The sequence below is a fragment of the Schistocerca piceifrons genome, chromosome 5 (assembly GCF_021461385.2).
Source record: "Schistocerca piceifrons isolate TAMUIC-IGC-003096 chromosome 5, iqSchPice1.1, whole genome shotgun sequence".
NCBI lineage: Eukaryota > Metazoa > Arthropoda > Insecta > Orthoptera > Acrididae > Schistocerca > Schistocerca piceifrons.
Window position 1 is genome coordinate 190,178,677 of NC_060142.1, and position 20,435 is coordinate 190,199,111.

Consider the following 20,435-nt stretch of genomic DNA (forward strand, 5'->3'; position numbering starts at 1 on the left):
TCACACATCATTAGAATGTGGCAACTAGTGAAAAGGACTGGAAAAAACAGGAATTTTGAGACAAAATCAAAGCAGAAGATACAATGTGTTGCCATAGCAACCAGGTATAACAAGACAAGAGAACTGTTCATGTAATTGGATTAAGTCCAAAAATTAAAAAATTAAAAATAAATAAATCAATAAATAAAAATTTGTGAATGCAAAACAGGGAAAGATGTACAAAAGTAATAATGTTAACAGAATGGAAAGAAGACATTGATGAATTAGACTAAGAAGAGATATGACAAGGATAATTGAACTAAGAAGATCCAGTGTGGGGAGTGTACAGCTCTCACATGCACCATGGGGTGCAGACTTGGAGACAACATCTGAGACCACCAGCACCAGTTGCTGCTAACCGATGCTAATTCTACATCCACACACCAATGCTGAAACCAGCTACCAACGCCACTGGCACCAGTTACTGTTCACTGGTGCTGTTCCCACACCTGCTCACCAATGCAGCCTAAAACTCAATACTGGGTGAGCGAAAACAAAAATTGATTGAGTATAAAGTCGAAGAAACTGGTCACTAGACTGTATTAGTATAGTTATAATACTTAGAGTTAATTCGTTAAGTGATCACTAGATCAAAAGCTAAGAGAAATATGGATAATACACAGGTGCCGGACTGGTCTGAAGTAGTAAATTTAATCAAAACCCAAAGTGCAGATTCAGTGGCTGTAAGAAAGGCACTAAGTGTGATTTTAAATGCCAAACTAGAAGCTGAGTTTACAATTAAGTGATAAAATAAATGAGCAGGATGCTTCTTTGAGAAATGAAATAAGTGCAACTTTAAGTGAAAAACTCGATGAACATAGTGCTAATTTAAGTAGAGAAATAGACACAGTGGTAAACTCAATAAATTCTAAATTGGACGCACAAGTTGAGATTTTGAATAAAAAACTAGAATTAATAAACTCAATGAATTCTAAATTAAAGGCTCAGAATGAAACTTTGAATATTCAAAAGACAAGTATAGGTTTGTTGCATGTCAAAATAGATGCTCAAAGCAAGGAACATAGTAATTGATTTGAAGGCATAGTTACTTTGGAGACTGAATGTGATGTCAAATATAATCTGATCTTAATGAAAAGTTAGAATCTTATGAAAATGTGTGTAATACTAAATACAATAATGTAAGGCAGGAAATGAATACTTTGAAAGAGAGTTAAATCAGCCTATGGAATTAATGTCGAATAGTCAATTGCAGATTACAGGTGTCAGTTCACAAGCAAATAATGTAGGATGGAATTTCAAAGGGAATATATCCAACTTTGATAGTATAAATGTATGTAGTTTGACAGAATACATTTAAAGAAATGATAGATCGAAGAGTTGCCGCATGAGTTACCCCCAGAAATGTTTCGACTGTTGCTTCTTCCAAACTTAATAATACCAGCAAGGTTATAGATGACTTGTCAGAAGAATTCAAACTTATCCAGGATAGAGTAGAAAATAGAATAACTTTACCTGATGTTGTGTTACCTAGTAAAGTGGTGATTGTTTTGCCATGGGGAGACTTACAAACAAAATTTAATGAGAAGTACTGGTTTGCCCTTGCTCAAATGAAGTTAATATCAGACCCATGGGATCCGGGTGGAGTCACATTTATCCCCCAGGGACGTTAACATTCGGTGGTAACGGGCAGAGTGATGACCGTCAGATCCCTTAGTTGTTTTCTGTCTTTCTTCCAAAATAGTTTTCCTGCACTGAATTCCTTTCAAATCTTAAACTATTCTGTAGTATATTACTGAATTCTTAAACTGCCCCATAATTTTACTATTTAGCAGGTGGGATATGACCATAATGCAAAGATTGGTGTAAGAGAACCACAGATAAACAGTGATCTCTAGACACGAAATGAAACTAGTAGGATATTATATTTATGGATAATGTAATATGATGTGATGAACAGAACAACTGTTTTATTGTAGTGTATAATTTTCTATTTTGTATAGAATATTTTATACCTTTTATGAGATATGATATAGATGGAAGGGTTTGTATCAATTTTGAAAGTGGTGGGTAGTGTAGATAAAAGCATGATTTACACCAAGAGATAAGTCATGGCTAACACTTAACACACATCACACCTTTCAGACAATCCTCATAAACAAGTGTGCCTGATTCTTCACCATTTGCCATTTCCATAGGGTTGCTAAGATTTACTGCGGGTACCTCAAGGGTGAAGGTGAGAATATCCGTTCTGTAGAAGATGATTTAACACCATACCTCCTCCGGCTTCTCACTTAAGTACCGGTGAGGTAAGAGACCCTGTGGAAGGGGGTGGGAGGGGTTTCCTGTCATTGGGGCTGTCTTCTTTCTCATCTTTGATCTGAGCAACCACACCTATTTTTTTTTCTTTTCTTACTTCTCGTTTGAGAAACTATCTATTTCTCCCTCTTTCGATATTCATCTACTTCTAATGCAGAAGTCTTTCCTAGTTTCTGTGATTTCCAATAAACTCCAGCTTATCTTCAGATAAGAAGGCCGAAGAATCAGGCTGCACAAACACACATCAGCATACACAAAAACATACCTGGGTATGCAAATAATGAAACTACTGACTAAAAACCTGTCAAAAGGTGCGAAACAGCAAGTATTGGAGGGGGAAGGTATGTGTACGTCGGGAAATATGCGCACATTGTTGTTTATTGTGATGGTTCTATATTGCATGTATATATAGGAAAATATATATATAATAGAGTGAAACATTCCACATGGGAAAAATATATCTAAAAACAAAGATGATGTGACTTACCAAACGAAAGCCCTGGCAGGTCGATAGACACACAAACAAACACAAACATACACACAAAATTCATGCTTTCGCAACCAATGGTTGCTTCATCGGGAAAGAGGGAAGGAGAGGGAAAGACAAAAGGATGTGGGTTTTAAGGGAGAGGGTAAGGAGTCATTACAATCCCGGGAATGCAAAGACTTACCTTAGGGGGAAAAAAGGACACGTATACACTTGCACACACACACACATATCCATCCGCACATACACAGACACAAGCAGACATTTGTAAAGACAAAGAGTTTAGGCAGAGATGTCAGTCGAGGAAGTACAGAGTGAAAGATGTTGTTGAAAAACAGGTGAGGTATGAACGGCGGCAACTTGAAAATAGCGGAGGTTGAGGCCTGGTGGATAACGAGAAGAGAGGATATACTGAAGGGCAAGTTCCCATCTCCGAAGTTCTGACAGGTTGGTGTTAGTGGGAAGTATCCAGATAACCCGGACTGTGTAACACTGTGCCAAGATGTGCTGGCCATGCACCAAGGCATGTTTAGCCACCGGGTGATACTCTGCCTGTGTCCATTCATGCGAATGGACAGTTTGTTGCTGGTCATTCCCACATAGAAAGCTTCACAGTGTAGGCAGGTTAGTTGGTAAATCACGTGGGTGCTTTCACACGTGGCTGGAGTAGGTGGTGGTAATCCCATTCCTGATGTCCAGGCAGAGCTTCAAGGAATCTTCAGAACCTTAGGCCCCCTACAAAACCTTTCACCTGACTCCATCAACCTCCTGACCCCACCGACACCCCGCACCCCTACCTTCTACCTTCTTCCTAAAATTCACAAACCCAATCATCCCGGCCTCCCCATTGTAGCTGGTTACCAAGCCCCCACAGAACGTATCTCTGCCTACGTAGATCAACATCTTCAACCCATTACATGCAGTCTCCCATCCTTCATCAAAGACACCAACCACTTTCTCAAATGCCTGGAATCCTTACCCAATCTGTTACCCCCGGAAACCATCCTTGTAACCATTGATGCCACTTCTTTATACACAAATATTCCACATGTCCAGGGCCTCGCTGCGATCGAGCACTTCCTTTCACGCCGATCACCTGCCACCCTACCTAAAACCTCTTTCCGCATTACCATAGCCACCTTCATCCTGACCCACAACTTCTTCACTTTTGAAGGCCAGACACACCAACAATTAAAGGGAACAGCCATGGGTACCAGGATGGTCCCCTCGTACGCCAACCTATTCATGGGTCACTTAGAGGAAGCCTTCTTGGCTACCCAGGCCTGCCAAAGTTTGGTACAGATTTATTGATGACATCTTCGTGATCTGGACTCACAGTGAAGAAGAACTCCAGAATTTCCTCTCCAACCTTAACTCCTTTGGTTCCATCAGATTCACCTGGTCCTACTCCAAATCCCATGCCACTTTCCTTGACATTGACCTCCATCTGTCCAATGGCCAGCTTCACACGTCTATCCACATCAAACCCACCAACAACCAACAGTACCTCCATTATGACAGCTGCCACCCATTCCACATCAAACGGTCCCATCCCTACAGCCTAGGTCTTCGTGGCAAACGAATCTGCTCCAGTCCGGAATCCCTGAACCATTACACCAACAACCTGAAAACAGCTTTCGCATCCTGCAACTACCCTCCCGACCTGGTACAGAAGCAAATAACCAGAGCCACTTCCTCATCCCCTCAAACCCAGAATCCCCCACAGAAGAACCACAAAAGTGCCCCACTTGTGACAGGATACTTTCCGGGACTGGATCAGACTCTGAATGTGGCTCTCCAGCAGGGATACGACTTCCTCAAATCCTGCCCTGAAATGAGATCCATCCTTCATGAAATCCTCCCCACTCCACCAAGAGTGTCTTTCCGCCATCCACCTAACCTTCGTAACCTCTTAGTTCATCCCTATGAAATCCCCAAACCACCTTCCTTACCCTCTGGCTCCTACCCTTGTAACCGCCCCCGGTGTAAAACCTGTCCCATGCACCCTCCCACCACCACCTACTCCAGTCCTGTAACCCGGAAGGTGTACACGATCAAAGGCAGAGCCATGTGTGAAAGCACCCATGTGATTTACCAACTGACCTGCCTACACTGTGAAGCTTTCTATGTGGGAATGACCAGCAACAAACAGTCCATTCGCATGAATGGACACAGGCAGACAGTGTTTGTTGGTAATGAGGATCACCCTGTGGCTAAACATGCCTTGGTGCATGGCCAGCACATCTTGGCACATTGTTACACAGTCCGGGTTATCTGGATACTTCCCACTAACACAAAACTGTCAGAACTCTGGAGATGGGAACTTGCCCTTCAGTATATCCTCTCTTCTCGTTATCCGCCAGGCCTCAACCTGCGCTAATTTCAAGTTGCCGCCACTCATACCTCACCTGTTTTTCAACAACATCTTTGCCTCTGTACTTCCGCCTCGACTGGCATCTCTGCCCAAACTCTTTGCCTTTACAAATGTCTGCTTGTGTCTGTGTATATGCGGATGGATATGTGTGTGTGTGTGTGCGAGTGTATACCTGTCCTTTTTTCCCCCTAAGGTTAGTCTTTCCGCTCCCAGGATTGGAATGACTCCTTACCCTCTCCCTTAAAACCCACATCCTTTTGGCTTTCCCTCTCCTTCCCTCTTTCCCAATGAAGCAACCATTGGTTGCGAAAGCTTGAATTTTGTGTGTATGTTTGTGTTTGTTTTTGTGTCTATCGACCTGCCAGCACTTTCGTTTGGTAAGTCACATCATCTTGGTTTTTAGGAAAATATATATACATATATAAGATCTATGACAATTCAATATCACACACACACACACACACACACACACACACACACACACACACACACACACACACAAGAATGTTGAGTCAAAGTATAGGTAAACATAGTATCTGTTAAGAGTAAAAATAGATTTTTATTTTTACCAGGAAATATTTAATTATAGTATCTGATGAATGGGGATGTTTTATGGTGGGGCGTACCTATCAGAACGGGAGAAGGAAGTGCACTCATAGGGTCAACCCACATGTAAGATATAGGTACTGATCCTAGGGAAAAGGGCAGTATCATGAGAGAAGTCACACATTTTACAGGAATTATTCTGGTAAGTTTGAATTCTATATACCACTAGCATTATTATGTGTTATGAGTGTCGGAAACAACACTTTCATTTGCCCAGAGTTCCTCCAGACTACAAACTACTGTGAATAATGAAACTAGTATGTGCTAAAGAAAAAAATAGTACAAAGAATTTGAATAAAGGATGAAATAATCAAATATCTATGACACCTGGAGTTTACGATTGGAAATCAGAAATGTTGTCAGCATGATTCCTAGATAGAAAAGAACCGACTCCAAAATTAGGTGAAATGTTCAAGTTTTTAGTATCAAAGTAGTATGAAAAAGAAGAGTTAAGTATTAAATAAAAGGCTGTTCATAATTATTAAAAGAAATATTATGTATATTGGTTAAAATGTGAATTATTATTATGTGGGATATTAATGTACATGATGATTATGTGTAAAATATCGCAGGGTGCATCAGTCCCCCCACCCCATACCAGAGGAGCTTGTCCAGGGTTAGAGATGGGCTCGTTCAAGCTGAGGTGAGGGATATTTCCGCATAAATTCTAGAACCACTTGTCCTTCTACCATCTCAAACACATGATATTTTAAGTATAAGTGGGAGAGTGAAAACGTATCTACTTTTCCACCTGTTTCTATGTGCAGGTTTGAAGTTTGTTACGAGAAGACTGTAAGCATGGTGCTCGAACGATGCTGACAAGTGTTTGCTGCTAATGCCACAGAAGCGGTGGTTAAAGAACAAGAAGTAATTATGTAGTATTCTTTGCTGTTTAAATGACTGTGATTATTGTTAAAGAAAAATGAAAAATTGATTATAGACTTTTAGGTACTTCACATATTGGACTCGCCAGAGGCAAGACAGATTCATAAATTATGTCATTGTTAAACCAACTTTATTGCAGATATATTTTATGGAGTCTAATGTGAGACAAATTGGTTGACTTGTAAACATTCGAACACTGATGTGAGAAATGGTGAATATGTTATTTATGGAAGTTGAAATATACCAAGACTGAACTAAAAGTATTCTTAAAGTACTAAATTATTTCAAAAGGAGAGAGTGAGCCTTATAAATTCCTGTTAATCAACAGTATTCTTTAGAGAATAAGTGTTTGGATTTCGACATAGCCAGAAATGAAGAGAAGAAGATTGGCTGTACATACCAAGTAAGTCAACTGATGTGAGTGAGGGGTGAATTTTGCAATCCAACTTCACATCACTTCTTACTGTCCACATCATTAGAATAGTTCAAACGAAAAAGCCAAGCAGTACATGGAAGAGTCAGTCTTGAGAAATCCTGGTCAGATTAATTTTCATCTAGCAACCTCTTGTGAAATAAGGACAATCATTAAATCTTTGAAAAATAAATGTTCTGTTGGAGTAGATGAAATCTCTAACAAGATATTGAGACGATGTTACAGCTGATGTTCTGAGGCACATATGTGATGCATCACTAACTCAAGATATTTTTGCTGGCAGGTTAAAATATGGCATTGTGAAGCCTCTCTTCAAAAAAGGGGACACCACAGATGTCAATAATTACCAGCCAGTATCCTTGCTTACTGCATTTCCAAAAATCATCAAGGAAGTTATGTACTCAAGTTTGGTTAGCCATCTCATCAGTAATGAGATGCTTAGTAAATTACAGTTTGGATTTAAAAATGCTGCTCCACTGAGAAAGCAATATACAATTTCACTTCCCACATAATATAATATCACAAACCCAGAAAACTGTCCAGCCTTTCATGCATCATTACATTCTATGGTTCCTGTGAACTTGAATTGAAAGTGACTTGTGTTACCAATAACAGTAACATAAAATTTTTGTTATTAGCTGGTTTCATAATGGAAAAAGTAAAAGGCTCTGAGCACTATGGGACTTAAGAAAAAGTAAAAGGTATTCATATGATGCAGGCAACAAATTGAAAGTAATGGCATATGCAGAAAAACATAGAAACAGACCACATGCAAAATGACCTAAACAAGAATATGACACATTGAAATGAATTCAAGGAAACCGTCAAAATGGCATTGAAATTAGCACAAAAATAATTCAAATACATGCTAGCACTACAGTAGAACTTAACAGACTTTAAGGGTGGAGTTGGTTGGTGCTACAGATTTACGAAGCATCATGGACTTAAAATTTGAGCGAAAACCATAATATCTCAGAAAATGCCACAAGAATATGAAGAGAAAATATTATCTTTCATCAGTTTATTATTCGACACTGAAAGAAAACCAGCGTGGATCTAACATAAATAGCAAATATGGACAAAACTCCTCTGACATTTGATGTGCAGTGAACAGAACTGTTGCCATGAAAGGTATTAAAACTGTGACTATAGAAACAAGTGGACATGAAGAAATGTATTACACTGTTGTCCTCAAATACCACAAGGTGTTGTCGTTCACATACATGTCAAGGATAGGATGGATGAGGCTGGTATGAAATTATAGATTAACATAGTCTGGGAGAGAAGGAATGGTGCTTTATTGAAGAAGGGAAATACAGACCTTACTGTTATTCTGGATGGACTTACTTCACTACTGGAACCTCTTGATGTCTTGATAAATAAACATTTAAAGTGTTTATGAGAGAGGAAATGGAAGAAATGGATGATGGATGAAGCCAACATGAATTCACACCAAAGAGAGCTTTAAAATGAAATTGAACAAGTGTGACAGTGGATAAAACAGCCATTATATGTAGTGAGTGAAGACATTATTGTTAAAGCTTACAAGACGTGCGTCTATGGTAATGCTCTTAATGGCAATGAAGACCATCTTATATATGAAGAGGACAACAATGACAACAACAAGAAAGAAGAAAAAGAAACTTCAGATGACAATTATCAGGGATTTTAATAGTCAGTTTTGTTTTTTCTGTGTAACGTTTATTTGTAGCAGATTGTTTGATGAAATGTACTACCATACCCACATCTAATTATTAAGATTTACACATTTTTAATTTTATTTTCTTATCTAAGGTGAATTAGCCTTATTAAGCATTTATTTATTTACTGTCAAATGTGGAGAAAGGAACCAGGAAGTTCTTCCCACACTACAATGCATCATATAAAATAGTTGGCATGCCCCATCCTAAGGCAGTGTTTCTTCTAATTGTCAGGTGGGTCAAGAGAAAGGTTTATGTAATATCAATATGGAAAAGAACTTTAAACCCTCAAGAGAGCCTGCCACCTTTGCAGATTCAGAAGACTGCCAACTGCCAAATTCCAAGTCATCTGCATCTGTCTTTCATATTTTGTTTTCCCTGTAATTTCTTGTACTCTAATTTTTTTCTATAATCTGTGAATGAATTTCTCATCTACTACCGTATCACAGTTACGTAAACCATACATAAGATTTAGAGAATTAGAATGAAAAAGTAATTATTCCATGTAAGGCAGATACGAATATACCACAGACATAAAGTTTGTTAATTAGTAAGTAAATACTGTATTGATTAATTTACTATCTATCTTTGATTGTAATTAACTAGTTATTTGTTAATTTTTACGACAGAATGGGTTGATCCATGTGGGAGTTAACAAGTGGAGCATTGAGGTTATCACAATAATGAGCAATTAAACTGCTTTCTATAAAATATGGCGTTTCAGTCTTCGATATTTTATTTAATGAACGATTGCAGAATTCCCACTGAGACAATCATGTCTAGTTTTGATAAACTACTTTCTCACATTTGAATACTTCATGGTGTGTCGCTAAATATAATAATGAGTGTGTGAGTTGGATTTATGTGTGTGTGTGTGTTTATTGTCTATTTTTGACAAAGTCCTTGTTGGCCAAAGTTAGTTAGTTAGTTAGGTGTTCCATTGATCAATATCATGGAAAAAACATTATGATGTGGAACGCGTCAAATTTTACATTTTAGTGTTATACCTAAATATTTCTATTCTCTATCCCATTCCCTTAAATTGCAGAAAATGCATATATTATATCTCCAGATTTATTTACTCATATTCAAGAATTCATCTATGGTATAGAAGGAGTTGTCAAGGAGGTATGATTTCAATTTGTTTTTGAAACTATTACTCCTGTCTGTCAGACATTTTATTTCATCTGGTAATTTATCAAAAAGTTTTATAGCAGCATGTTTTACCCCTTTCTGTGCCAAAGATAGGTTAAGGAAAGGATAGTGTACGTCTTTCTTTTTTCTGGTATTGTAGTCATGAATGCCGCTGTTGATTTTAAACTGGTCCATGTTGTTGAGAAAAAAATTCATTACTGAGTAAATGTACTGTGAAGCAGTTGTAAGAATTCCTAACCTTTTAAACAGATGCCTACAAGTTGTGTGACTATGAACCCCACACATTATTCTAACTACTTTCTTTTGAGCAGTGAATACCTTTTGCCTAAGTGTTGAGTTGCCCCAGAGTATTATTCCATATGATATCAGAGAGTGGAAGTATGCAAAGTATGTTAACTTACTAATTTCTACATCCTCAAAATTGGCAATTATTCTGATTGCAAAAGTTGCTGAATGTAATCACTTTAGGCGATCCAAAATAGGGATTTTCCAATTAAGATTCTCATCTATATGTACACCCAAAAACTTAGTATGCTCTACCCTGGCAACTGACTTCTTTTGATGTGTTATGTTTATTGAAAGAATTATACTTTTTGCAGCAGAAAATTGGATATACTGTGTTTTTTCAAAGTTCAGAGCAAGCCCATTTGCAGAAAACCAATTAATAACTTTTCCAAAGACGTTATTTGTATCATTTTCTATCGGACTTTCTCTTACTGGATTAATAATTATGCTTGTATCATCAGGAAACAATGTCAGTTCAGCATCTTGTTTCACATAAGAAGGGAGGTCATTCACATATATTAAGAACAAAAGGGGACCCATGATCGAACCTTGTGGAACACGTAATGTAATTTCACCCCCTTCCTGTTCTGTAGATATGACTTAAACCACTCATATGCTGTTCCATTTATACCATAGAATTGTAATTTCTCTAATATAATGTCATGGTTCACACAATCAAATGCTTTGTATAAGTCACAGAATGTTCCTACTGGTGACATTTTACTATTTAAAGACTCTATTACGTGGACAGTGAAATTGTATATTGCTGTCTCAGTGGAACAGCATTTCTCAAATTCAAACTGTGATTTACTAAGTATCCCATTACTGTTGAAATGGCTAACCACTCTTGAGTACATTACTGTCTCAAAGATTTTGAAAATGCTGTAAGCAAGCATACTGGCTGGTAGTTATGGACATCTGTGGTTCCCCCTTTTTGTAGAGAGGCCTGACAATGACATATTTTAACCAAAAGCATATTTTGTGACATTCTTTTTGTTGTGCCTATCTATGACTCTGCATCTCCACTATATGGTGAGTATCAACTATCCTTTTCAAAATATTGTTACAAACGCACCATCCATAAATTCAAGAAAACATAGTAATCTGCATACAGAAATAGAATTTTTGCAGAATGTTCCACTATTAAAATAATAATGATAATGGATGGATTTGTATTATTCTTTGTAGGAGAGGTTAAATACTATGAGTACTGCGGTAATTCAAGACCAATAGATGATCTTAACTATCAAAAAATTCACACTGGTAAGCATACAAATACACTGGCCATATTCTAATACAAAACATAAATTTTTTGTGTGTGCTACTCATTCTCCATTTGATTGCAATAGGGACATTTTATGATCACTTTTTGGGTCATATATGGGTCAAGATGGGGAAGTCTGTTCTGTAGAGTGTGCCGAACATCTTCATCCTCCAGCTCCTCAGCGAAGAACTTGTCATGGAGGGAATCCTGGGGCAGGTGGTAGTATGTGAATCAGTCTTTGTGGTCTATCTTCTTTCTTTCTTTGGTCCCAACACTCATAGTCTTACTTTTTCTTTCTTCCTGCTCCAGCAGGAATAATGGCTCTATTCTCCTTCTATTGATATTTAAAAGTTTTTGTTCCAAACATACTTTTCAATTCTGTTTCACATTGTGACATCCCATGCAAACCTACTCACATAGGAATAACCGAGGGGTAAAAACACACACACACACACACACACACACACACACACACACAGATATATATATATATATATATATATATATATATATATATATATATATATATATATATATATATACAAAGATGAGGTGACTTACCGAACAAAAACGCTGGCAGGTCGATAGTCACCTCATCTTTGTATTTATATGTAATTTTTCCCACGTGGAATGTTTCCTTCCATTATATATATATATATATATATATATATATATGCAAAATTTACCATGATCCCTATTATTATGCATCACATTAACTATGAGAAATAAAGGGAATTGCACACATTCCGTAAATTTAGTTGTTACGTGCATCCAGATGAGGTGATTGTACAATAAGTACAATGAGAGTGTGACAGCAGATTAGTCAAGTAATGTGCAACTGTATGATCAGCCACCTAGAACATTAGCAGAGAAACATAGGTGAGGGCTTTTCTGATACAGAGGAGAGAGGACAGTGTCAGTTGTAAATAGGTTTAATAGATCAGGTGAAGTCAGAGCAATAAGGAGAAATTTCTTGAAATAAATATGTACAGATGTAGTGTACCTCATATAAATTGTATGCTGAACAAAAAGCTTGGGTGAGATGAGGGCAGGGATGACCTATACCAACATTAGATGAACCCATAGGGCTGACCCACATTGCATTGGGGTGGGGGGGGGGTGGGGGGGGGGGGGGTATAGATTTCGAGAGGAACAGTGATGCTGCAAGGATTTTAAGTGACTGAGAAGAATCTTCATACAGGGAAGATGTCTAAACAGTTCTTACAGAGGTAAGGGCTAGTAGTTTCCAATTTGTGAAGAACTTAGCAAACTAGTCAAGTAAAGAGAGACTTACCTCAATCATGTCGGTTAGTGTAAGAGGCATGTCCATACGTGCATGAAAATAAAAAGCTAGTGTCAGAGATTTACATTTGATGATATGGGGTTGTGATTACTTCACAGTATGTAACTCACCAGATACAATGTTCTACGTATAAGCTAGGGTAACTCACAGCAACAAGTTGTTGATTGTGCCAGTAAAGGTAAAGAGGCTACATAAGTATTTAATATAAGATGATAAACTAAAGAAAAAATTCAAACAATGGAAAATCGAGGATGGAATGTAACAATATGAGAGAAGGAAAGTTGCTACTCACCATATAGCAGAGATGCTGAGCTGCGATAGGCACAATAAAAAGATTCACATTATCATAGCTTTCGGGCATTAAGGCCTTTGTCAGCAGTAGACACACATACACACACGCGCACATACACACTCATGCAAGTGCAACTTGCATACACATCTGCAGTCTCAGAGAGCTGAAACTACACTGTAAACTAAAGAAAAGATTATTTGATTTCTCTCATATGAGTACTCTAGTGTATTGCAATTGTATTTACAAAACAAGTAGTTAATCAAGTCAAAATGGTACATATTGATCATCTAAATACATGGAAGCAAACAATTCATCTTACCATAAGAAGTAAAGTAAAGTGGAGATTATCCACAGATAATTAACAACAAGTGCCAATATAAATAAAATAATGTAAGTTAAACTTTAAAAAGAAGCATTGAAAAAAAGTAAATTAGTACAGGTTAAAATAAGCACAGTATGTGCCCTGTAGCATCATTCACAAAACTGGAGAGAGAAATAGAGATTAGCAGAAGTTATTATCTGAAAGTGGAACTACGCTCTTGCTTTTTTTTAAAATATATTATAATAATTTTGTATTTTATTGAAAATATGTTAGAATTACTGGAAAAGACAAAGTACTATCAATCATTTGTTAGATTAAGTACATGAAAAGAATTAAAAGTTGTTATCAGTTATGTAAGGAAAGTAAATTTCATGATGTCTTTCATCTCGGTTGGGGGATATGAGGTGTAACCCATCATTTCAGGGAAAATGATGGATTACCTTCTCTGTTTTTCCAAACAACTAAAGCTGATCGTATCATTTAATAACTCTTTTATTAATACTTAAATTTCAGACAACATATTGTGTGCAAATTATACAAGGTATATGAGAACAGCATATCTGCAAGACAGGAGGACAATTTTAGCATCACTATCTGCTGTGAGCCACTTGTTCTTAGTAATTGGAGTTATATTGTGGCAATGGAAGAATGGCACTCGCAACAACAATAGTGATGTTGTAGATGCAAAAACAACAGAAGTGTTCAATTAGTCATCCTCTAATTCATTCTCAGATATTTTACTTTGTCAAAATGTATTCTCACTGTGCTGCCTAATGAGATGAGATATTTGTTATTCAAGCAATTGTGATGTTATTGTACTATACATATCTGATGAAGGTTATCTGTCAATGCATAAAGAGGCTTAAAAGATTGGTGCTGAAAGAGCAACACTTTTGGTCAATATATTGATCTGATAATGTTTCCAAATTTTTTTCATCTTGTAGCACTAAAAGTACTGCAAAGGAAAAGACATCTGCTAAGAAGAGTAGGAGCATGGTTATTCAGATCTTATTAGTAGGTCCAAATTGTAATTAATTTACAACATAGGTGACCATAAATGTTATATTATATACCATTTATTGATAAGCAAAATCATATAGATAAAAAATGAACACTTCAACTCACAGGCTCCTGCATTCTCATCCGTCACTATAAACCTTTGGATCAGATACTTTGAAGCTATTGGTAGCACTACAAAGGAAAGAGGTGGTAGTGTAAAAACATGTCAGACTTGATAAAATAGTGATCATGTGTGTGAAGGTTTACAAGAAATTTGTGAAAATCAGCTAGATGGCACAGTGCAGAAATAGGTCTCTCCCAGTAGGATGGTACAACAAGCCATGCTGTTGCAGTTTGATTTGACTGGACTCACACTTTCTGGTTGCCTCATCAGTAGAAATGGCAACGTGGCTGCACTATTTGCCAGACTTACTGACTTGTGTGGTGTAAGACACAGCTTTAGTAAAGTGATTTGTTATGCAACATATACTTAACTGATGAACCAATGAGCATTTCAGTCTCAAGAATTATTTCTTTGATCATATCTCAAAGCCAAAATTATCCATTTATCCATGAAAAATATTCAGGAATCAGAGATGATCTGAGGGAGTGATCTATGAAGAAATAAACAAATTTCTGTTGGAGGTGCTATGCAATGTCATGAACAGATTCATCCTCTGACTCTGACAATGTGTGCAAAACAATGGATGTCATCTGAGTTACAACATATTAAAAATGTGATATTTTTAAAGGTATACTATTAAATTCCATGTTTATACACTAGATTCACATAAAAATTCTTTTAGTCTCCAGTTTCGACAGTTTTTGTAATCTTCCCATTCTTCCCATTTCAATGCCTCACCTTGTTCTTCAAGCACGAGGTGTTATAAGTCCTCTGCCATTACTAATCTATATAAATAATATGGGACAAAATCTCAGCTGCCATCTTAAATTTTTTGCAGATGATGGAATCATTTGCTATTTAGTAGAGTCATCAGAACTCAAAACCAATTGCAAAATGCTTTAGACATGGTATCTGTATGGTCCTAAAAGTGGCAACTGTCTCTGAATGATGAAAAGTGTCAGGTCATCCACATGAGTACAAAAGGAAATCTGTTAAATTTTGTTTAAACAATAAATAACAAAAATCTAAAGGCTGTCACTTAAACAAAATATTTATGAATTATGATTATGAACAACTTAAATTGGGACAATCACATAGATAATATTGTGTTGAAGGCAAACCAAAGCCTGCAGTTTATTGGTAGGACAATTAGAAGATGCAGCAGGTCTACTAAATAGACCGCCTACACTATGCTTGTCTATCATGGGTTAGAGTATTGCTGTGTGATATGGGGTCCTTACCAGATAGAGTTGACAGAGGATGTCAAAAAACTCCAAAGAAGGATAGTTCATTTTGTATTATCATGCAGTAGGAGAGAGAGTGTCATGGATATGATACAAAAGTTGCATTGGCAATCATTAATACACAAAGGCATTTATTGTTGTGGTGAGATCTTTTCATGAAATTACATTCACCAACCTTCTCCTTTGAATGCAAAAATATTTTATTGCCATCAACTTACATAGAGATAAGTGGTCATTGTAATAAAATCAGAGAGATTGAAGCTTGTATGGAATGACTGAAGTGTTCATTTTTCCCATGTGCTGTTAGAGAGTGATACAGTAGATAAGTAGGTGGTTCAAAGAATCCTCAGCAAGGCACTTAAGCTTGAAATTCTGAATAGTCACTTACATGTTATTGTAGACTTACTATATGTGAACCTCTACCAGCCATCTATGTACTGACAATGTCAATATCTGTTTAATAAAACCATTAAGTGTGATGTGGAATTTACATCAAAATGTTCAGCTAATTTGTAACAATTTTTGATTAATTTATCCAGGTGTTGTTACCTAAGTTTATAATCCATTTGGATGCCTGTACCTTCACATGTGGAACATTATCTAGCACCTGCCCAACAATCTCTATTTCTACTACCTGTCAGTAATTTTGATTTGTGTAAAACCGCATAACATGATTTTTTTAGTAAGATTGTGATTTATGCTGTTAGTTGTGAACCAGTTCTTCTGTTCTCCTGGAATGGATGTGTACAAAGATATGAATGAAACAACAATGTATTTTATTTACAATACCTAGTAATTATTGTTTATTATAAACACTGGAATTATATAATAGTGAAAAAAGGAAACATTTATTGTGCTATATATTAATCAGATACAAAGTGAGCAAGAAACATTGAATAATGAATCATTCTGATCACGAATAGGGCTGACCTTGAAAGAGCTACATGTCATGCTGTAAAGATAAGTGAAAAGTGGACTGGAGTCAAATGTGGAATTTACGAAATTCAGCTTTGAACTTAATCCTTTGCTCTTACTTAACACCTCATATGGGTAACATTCTAAAGGCAGTATCTCTGCAGATGTTGCAAAAACTACACATGTACATGGTGTGTTTTATTGAAATTAGTCTATGCTCAGTAGCAGATTCAGGGGTGGGGCCAAGAGGCTCAAGGCCCCCTCCCACTACCCCCCTCCCCCCCCCCCCCCCCCCCCCCCCTCAACCACAAAAGCATCTGGGTCCACCCATGACAAATCTCAAATTAAACGTGATATTATCATACTGTCTTAGTACTATACTACCTACAGTACAATTTTCATCACTTGTTATGTAATCCATTTTAAGTAGGTGCAGTATGTTTTCAAATTTTACATTCCTCTAAGAAGGTGCTTATGTGACTAGATTTTAAATTGCATGCCACCCATTCAGCACACAGCTACATACGCACACCACTGCCACCACTATCCGCCTGCCTGATACGAGTGTGTGATTGACGATTGCTCGCGCCATTATGCTGTACGCATAGAGCATGGTCGTATGGTTTGTCAAATTAGACACAATAGAATGTGCTGTTCAAGTGGTTTTTAATTGTAACCAAGGGATGCATTTGTTTGTATTTGTCAGATCTTCAAAAAAATGTCAGAATATAGACAAGGAGATCTTGAATCTTGTTGTTGTTGTTTCCCCCCCCCCCCCTCCCCCCCCCCCCCCCCCCCCCCCCCCCCCCCGCGAAGGAGGAAAGAAGAGCTAAAATTGAGTGAAATCGAACCAGTATTACCTCAACAGGTACATCTTTCTGATTATTTTGTATGTAATTAATGAAGTTCATAGAAACATGATTAGTTGAGTTTGTGACTCCCCCACTGGGGGCCGAACTGCACACAATAACCCTGGGTTCAGTGTGAGGCAGTGGTGGGGTAGTTGGACTGCCGTGGCCTGGCCTGTTGTGAACCTCTGAGGGCTGTGGCGGGATGAAGCCTCTCCATTGTTTCTAAGTCCCAGGTTTAATACATACATACACTCAAAGAGACATTATACCTAGAAATTTTGTGTAGAATTGCTATGCGATAGTAAATTTGCAGACTGGCTATATTTTGTTAGTTTGTTCTGACACAATAATAAGTAAAAAAAAATAAATACCTTTCAAATGCTTTGCCAATTTTTATTCATTGAGCACTTCCCCTCTTTGTGGGGTTGGGTTCTCTGACTACGAATGCTGAGGTGTCTCCATGTGTTAATTTATGTGACACCACTTACACCTGAAGATATTTCTTTAATGCAGCAAAACTGTGTTAATAGACCATCAGTTAACAGCTGTTTGTGGTTTCATTCAATTTCATGAGACCTGATAGGAACTGTTAACAACATGTAAAGCATCTGAATATACTTTATCTGCTACTACCTCTGCCTCTGGTGTTGAACCTTCTGTCAAGGAAGATGTTGATAACCCCAAGCTCTTCATTTTCTCTTAGGTAAGTTCACTGTGCCACATTTCGTAATATTGTTCTAGCTTTAAACAAAGGCATAAATTGAATTGTCTCATATTTTTGGTTACTTGACATATTCAGTGCTTAAAAAATAACAATCTAATGTTTTTGTTAAAGGTACAAAAAATATGTAATGGTTTATAGTGGTGTCGAATAAGTTCTTTTAGCAGGAAATCTCATTTCACTGTTGGCAACAAAAATGCTCTGTGCACTCGGTGCAGCATGAAATAATATTTAGTATAAATGATGTAATGTACTATCAATCAACAGATTTGTTCAGTTACAAATTTAATACTTTTACACCGCATTATGTACCTATAATCGGTAAATAGTCTTTTAATGCTTTAAAGTGATCATCTACAAGAACAACATTTACTGTGGGATCAACTTCAAAATCACGAAAAATCGGCCGTTTCATACATTTAGGTTGAGTAGGTTAGTTTGTATGTAACTTTTACATGGACTAGGTGATTTAAAGTTTATCCCATAATAAAAGAAAAGCTTCATGTTAATGAGTTTTATTTTAATCCCTTAAATGATTATTGGTCATTTTAAATAACCCTGTAATATAGTTCCCAAGAGTTATTTTAGTTGTTGGTAAGTTGCTGATTTGCTTATGTATGATTCTCTGGTTTGAATACAAGTTGTAGTTTTTGTTTGCTGTTGTTACAGAACTGGTAGCATTGTCAGTCGGAGTGGGTGGTACATTGACTACTTGCACTGAAAATCCTTTTGATATTCCTTATGTAGTATGAAAAGTACTCAGTGATGAGGGAAAGTACAAACATCTTATGGAGTCTTCAGAACAGCTTCGTAATTATGAATATCTGGAGCAGACAGAGGGTGGACAAAAAGGGAATTTCCATTCTGATTGACTACAGTAATACTCTTGGCTAGTCTATAGTCAACAACGGAACGGTACATATTGTTTTCCTTGCATACTATTTTCTGGTCAAGGTAGTGGGGGCAAGCATCTTTAGTCACTCATCCACATTGCAAACATAGAAAAGCACTAGAAATCTTCAGGAATCATTCCACTACAGATTATCACAAAATTGCAGTTTTAAAAAGCAGTCATTTCAAAAGTTCATATGAAAACCCTGAAAAAGCTGTAAATAATTTAATCAAAATTGGGAAACTGAAAATGATTAAATCAAACAGAGAGTGGCTGATTCCTGCAGTAAAGACGATCATATTATGTGGTCAAGAAAACATACCATTAAGAGGCCACCGAGATGATGGTACACTGAGTGATGAAATCAGCCAAGGAAAATTTCTACCACTTTTAAAATTTTGCATTGACTCAGGTGATTTGTCATTCCAAAAATATTTAGAGACAGTGCCAAAAAATGCCACATATCTGAGCAAAACAACTCAGAATCAGCTGATTGATTGTTGCCATTCTATCATTATGAAAAAGGTACTCGACAAAGTCAAAGAAGCAAAACATTATGCTGTGCTTGGTGATGAAACAATGGATGCCAGTGGTACAGAACAACTCAGTGTTTGCATCAGGTATCTGAATTTACAAAAAAGCACAATACCGAAAGACTTCATATGCTTTCTATCTGCAACTGACAAACTGGTGTTGTATTAAGCGATCAAATCGTTCAAGAATGAAATCAAGTCGGCCTACTAGTTAAGAATTTGAGAGATCAAGGTTATGATGGAGGTGCCATGCCTGGAAAGTTCAGTGGCGTATAGTCCTGAATAAAGCAACTCAAACCGCTAGTGACTTATGTGCATTGTGCAGCACATAAACTAAAACTAGCTATCGTGAGGGCCTGCATTTTGCTTAGTATTCACAATATGATGCGAGTTGTAAGTCATGTTACCAATTTTGTGTGTGTGTCAGCAAAAAAGTTGGAACTTATCAACCGAGCTATCCTTGAAAAACACCCAGAGGTGAAAAGAGTTAAGTTACAAAGTCTTATTGATACATGCTGGCTTGAAAGGCATGATACACTCATTCAATTCAAAGAGATCTTTGACCCTATCATACAGTTCTTTGAAGAAATGGACACAACTTCTCTGTCATCAGAAAGTGCAGGTCTTCTGGCTTCTATTCCATGATATGACTTCGTCTTAACTTTGACGGTAAATGCCGCTATATTTGAAATTACTGTTTTGCTTTCACAACACCTTCAGGCTGTTGCATTAGA

The 20,435-nt window shown here is 37.1% G+C and overlaps 1 protein-coding gene across 1 annotated transcript; it reads left to right on the plus strand.

The window, feature by feature from the left end:
* The first annotated feature begins 19,417 nt into the window (after positions 1–19,417).
* Positions 19,418–19,870, plus strand: LOC124798879 (52 kDa repressor of the inhibitor of the protein kinase-like). The gene has a single exon (XM_047262411.1). The coding sequence runs from the start codon at positions 19,418–19,420 to the stop codon at positions 19,868–19,870; it is 453 nt and encodes a 150-aa protein (XP_047118367.1).
* Positions 19,871–20,435: the final 565 nt, after the last annotated feature.

Coding starts and splice junctions, on each gene's coding strand:
- LOC124798879 (XM_047262411.1), top strand. CDS start 19,418: ATGATTAAATCAAACAGAGAGTGGCTGATTCCTGCAGTAAAGACGATC.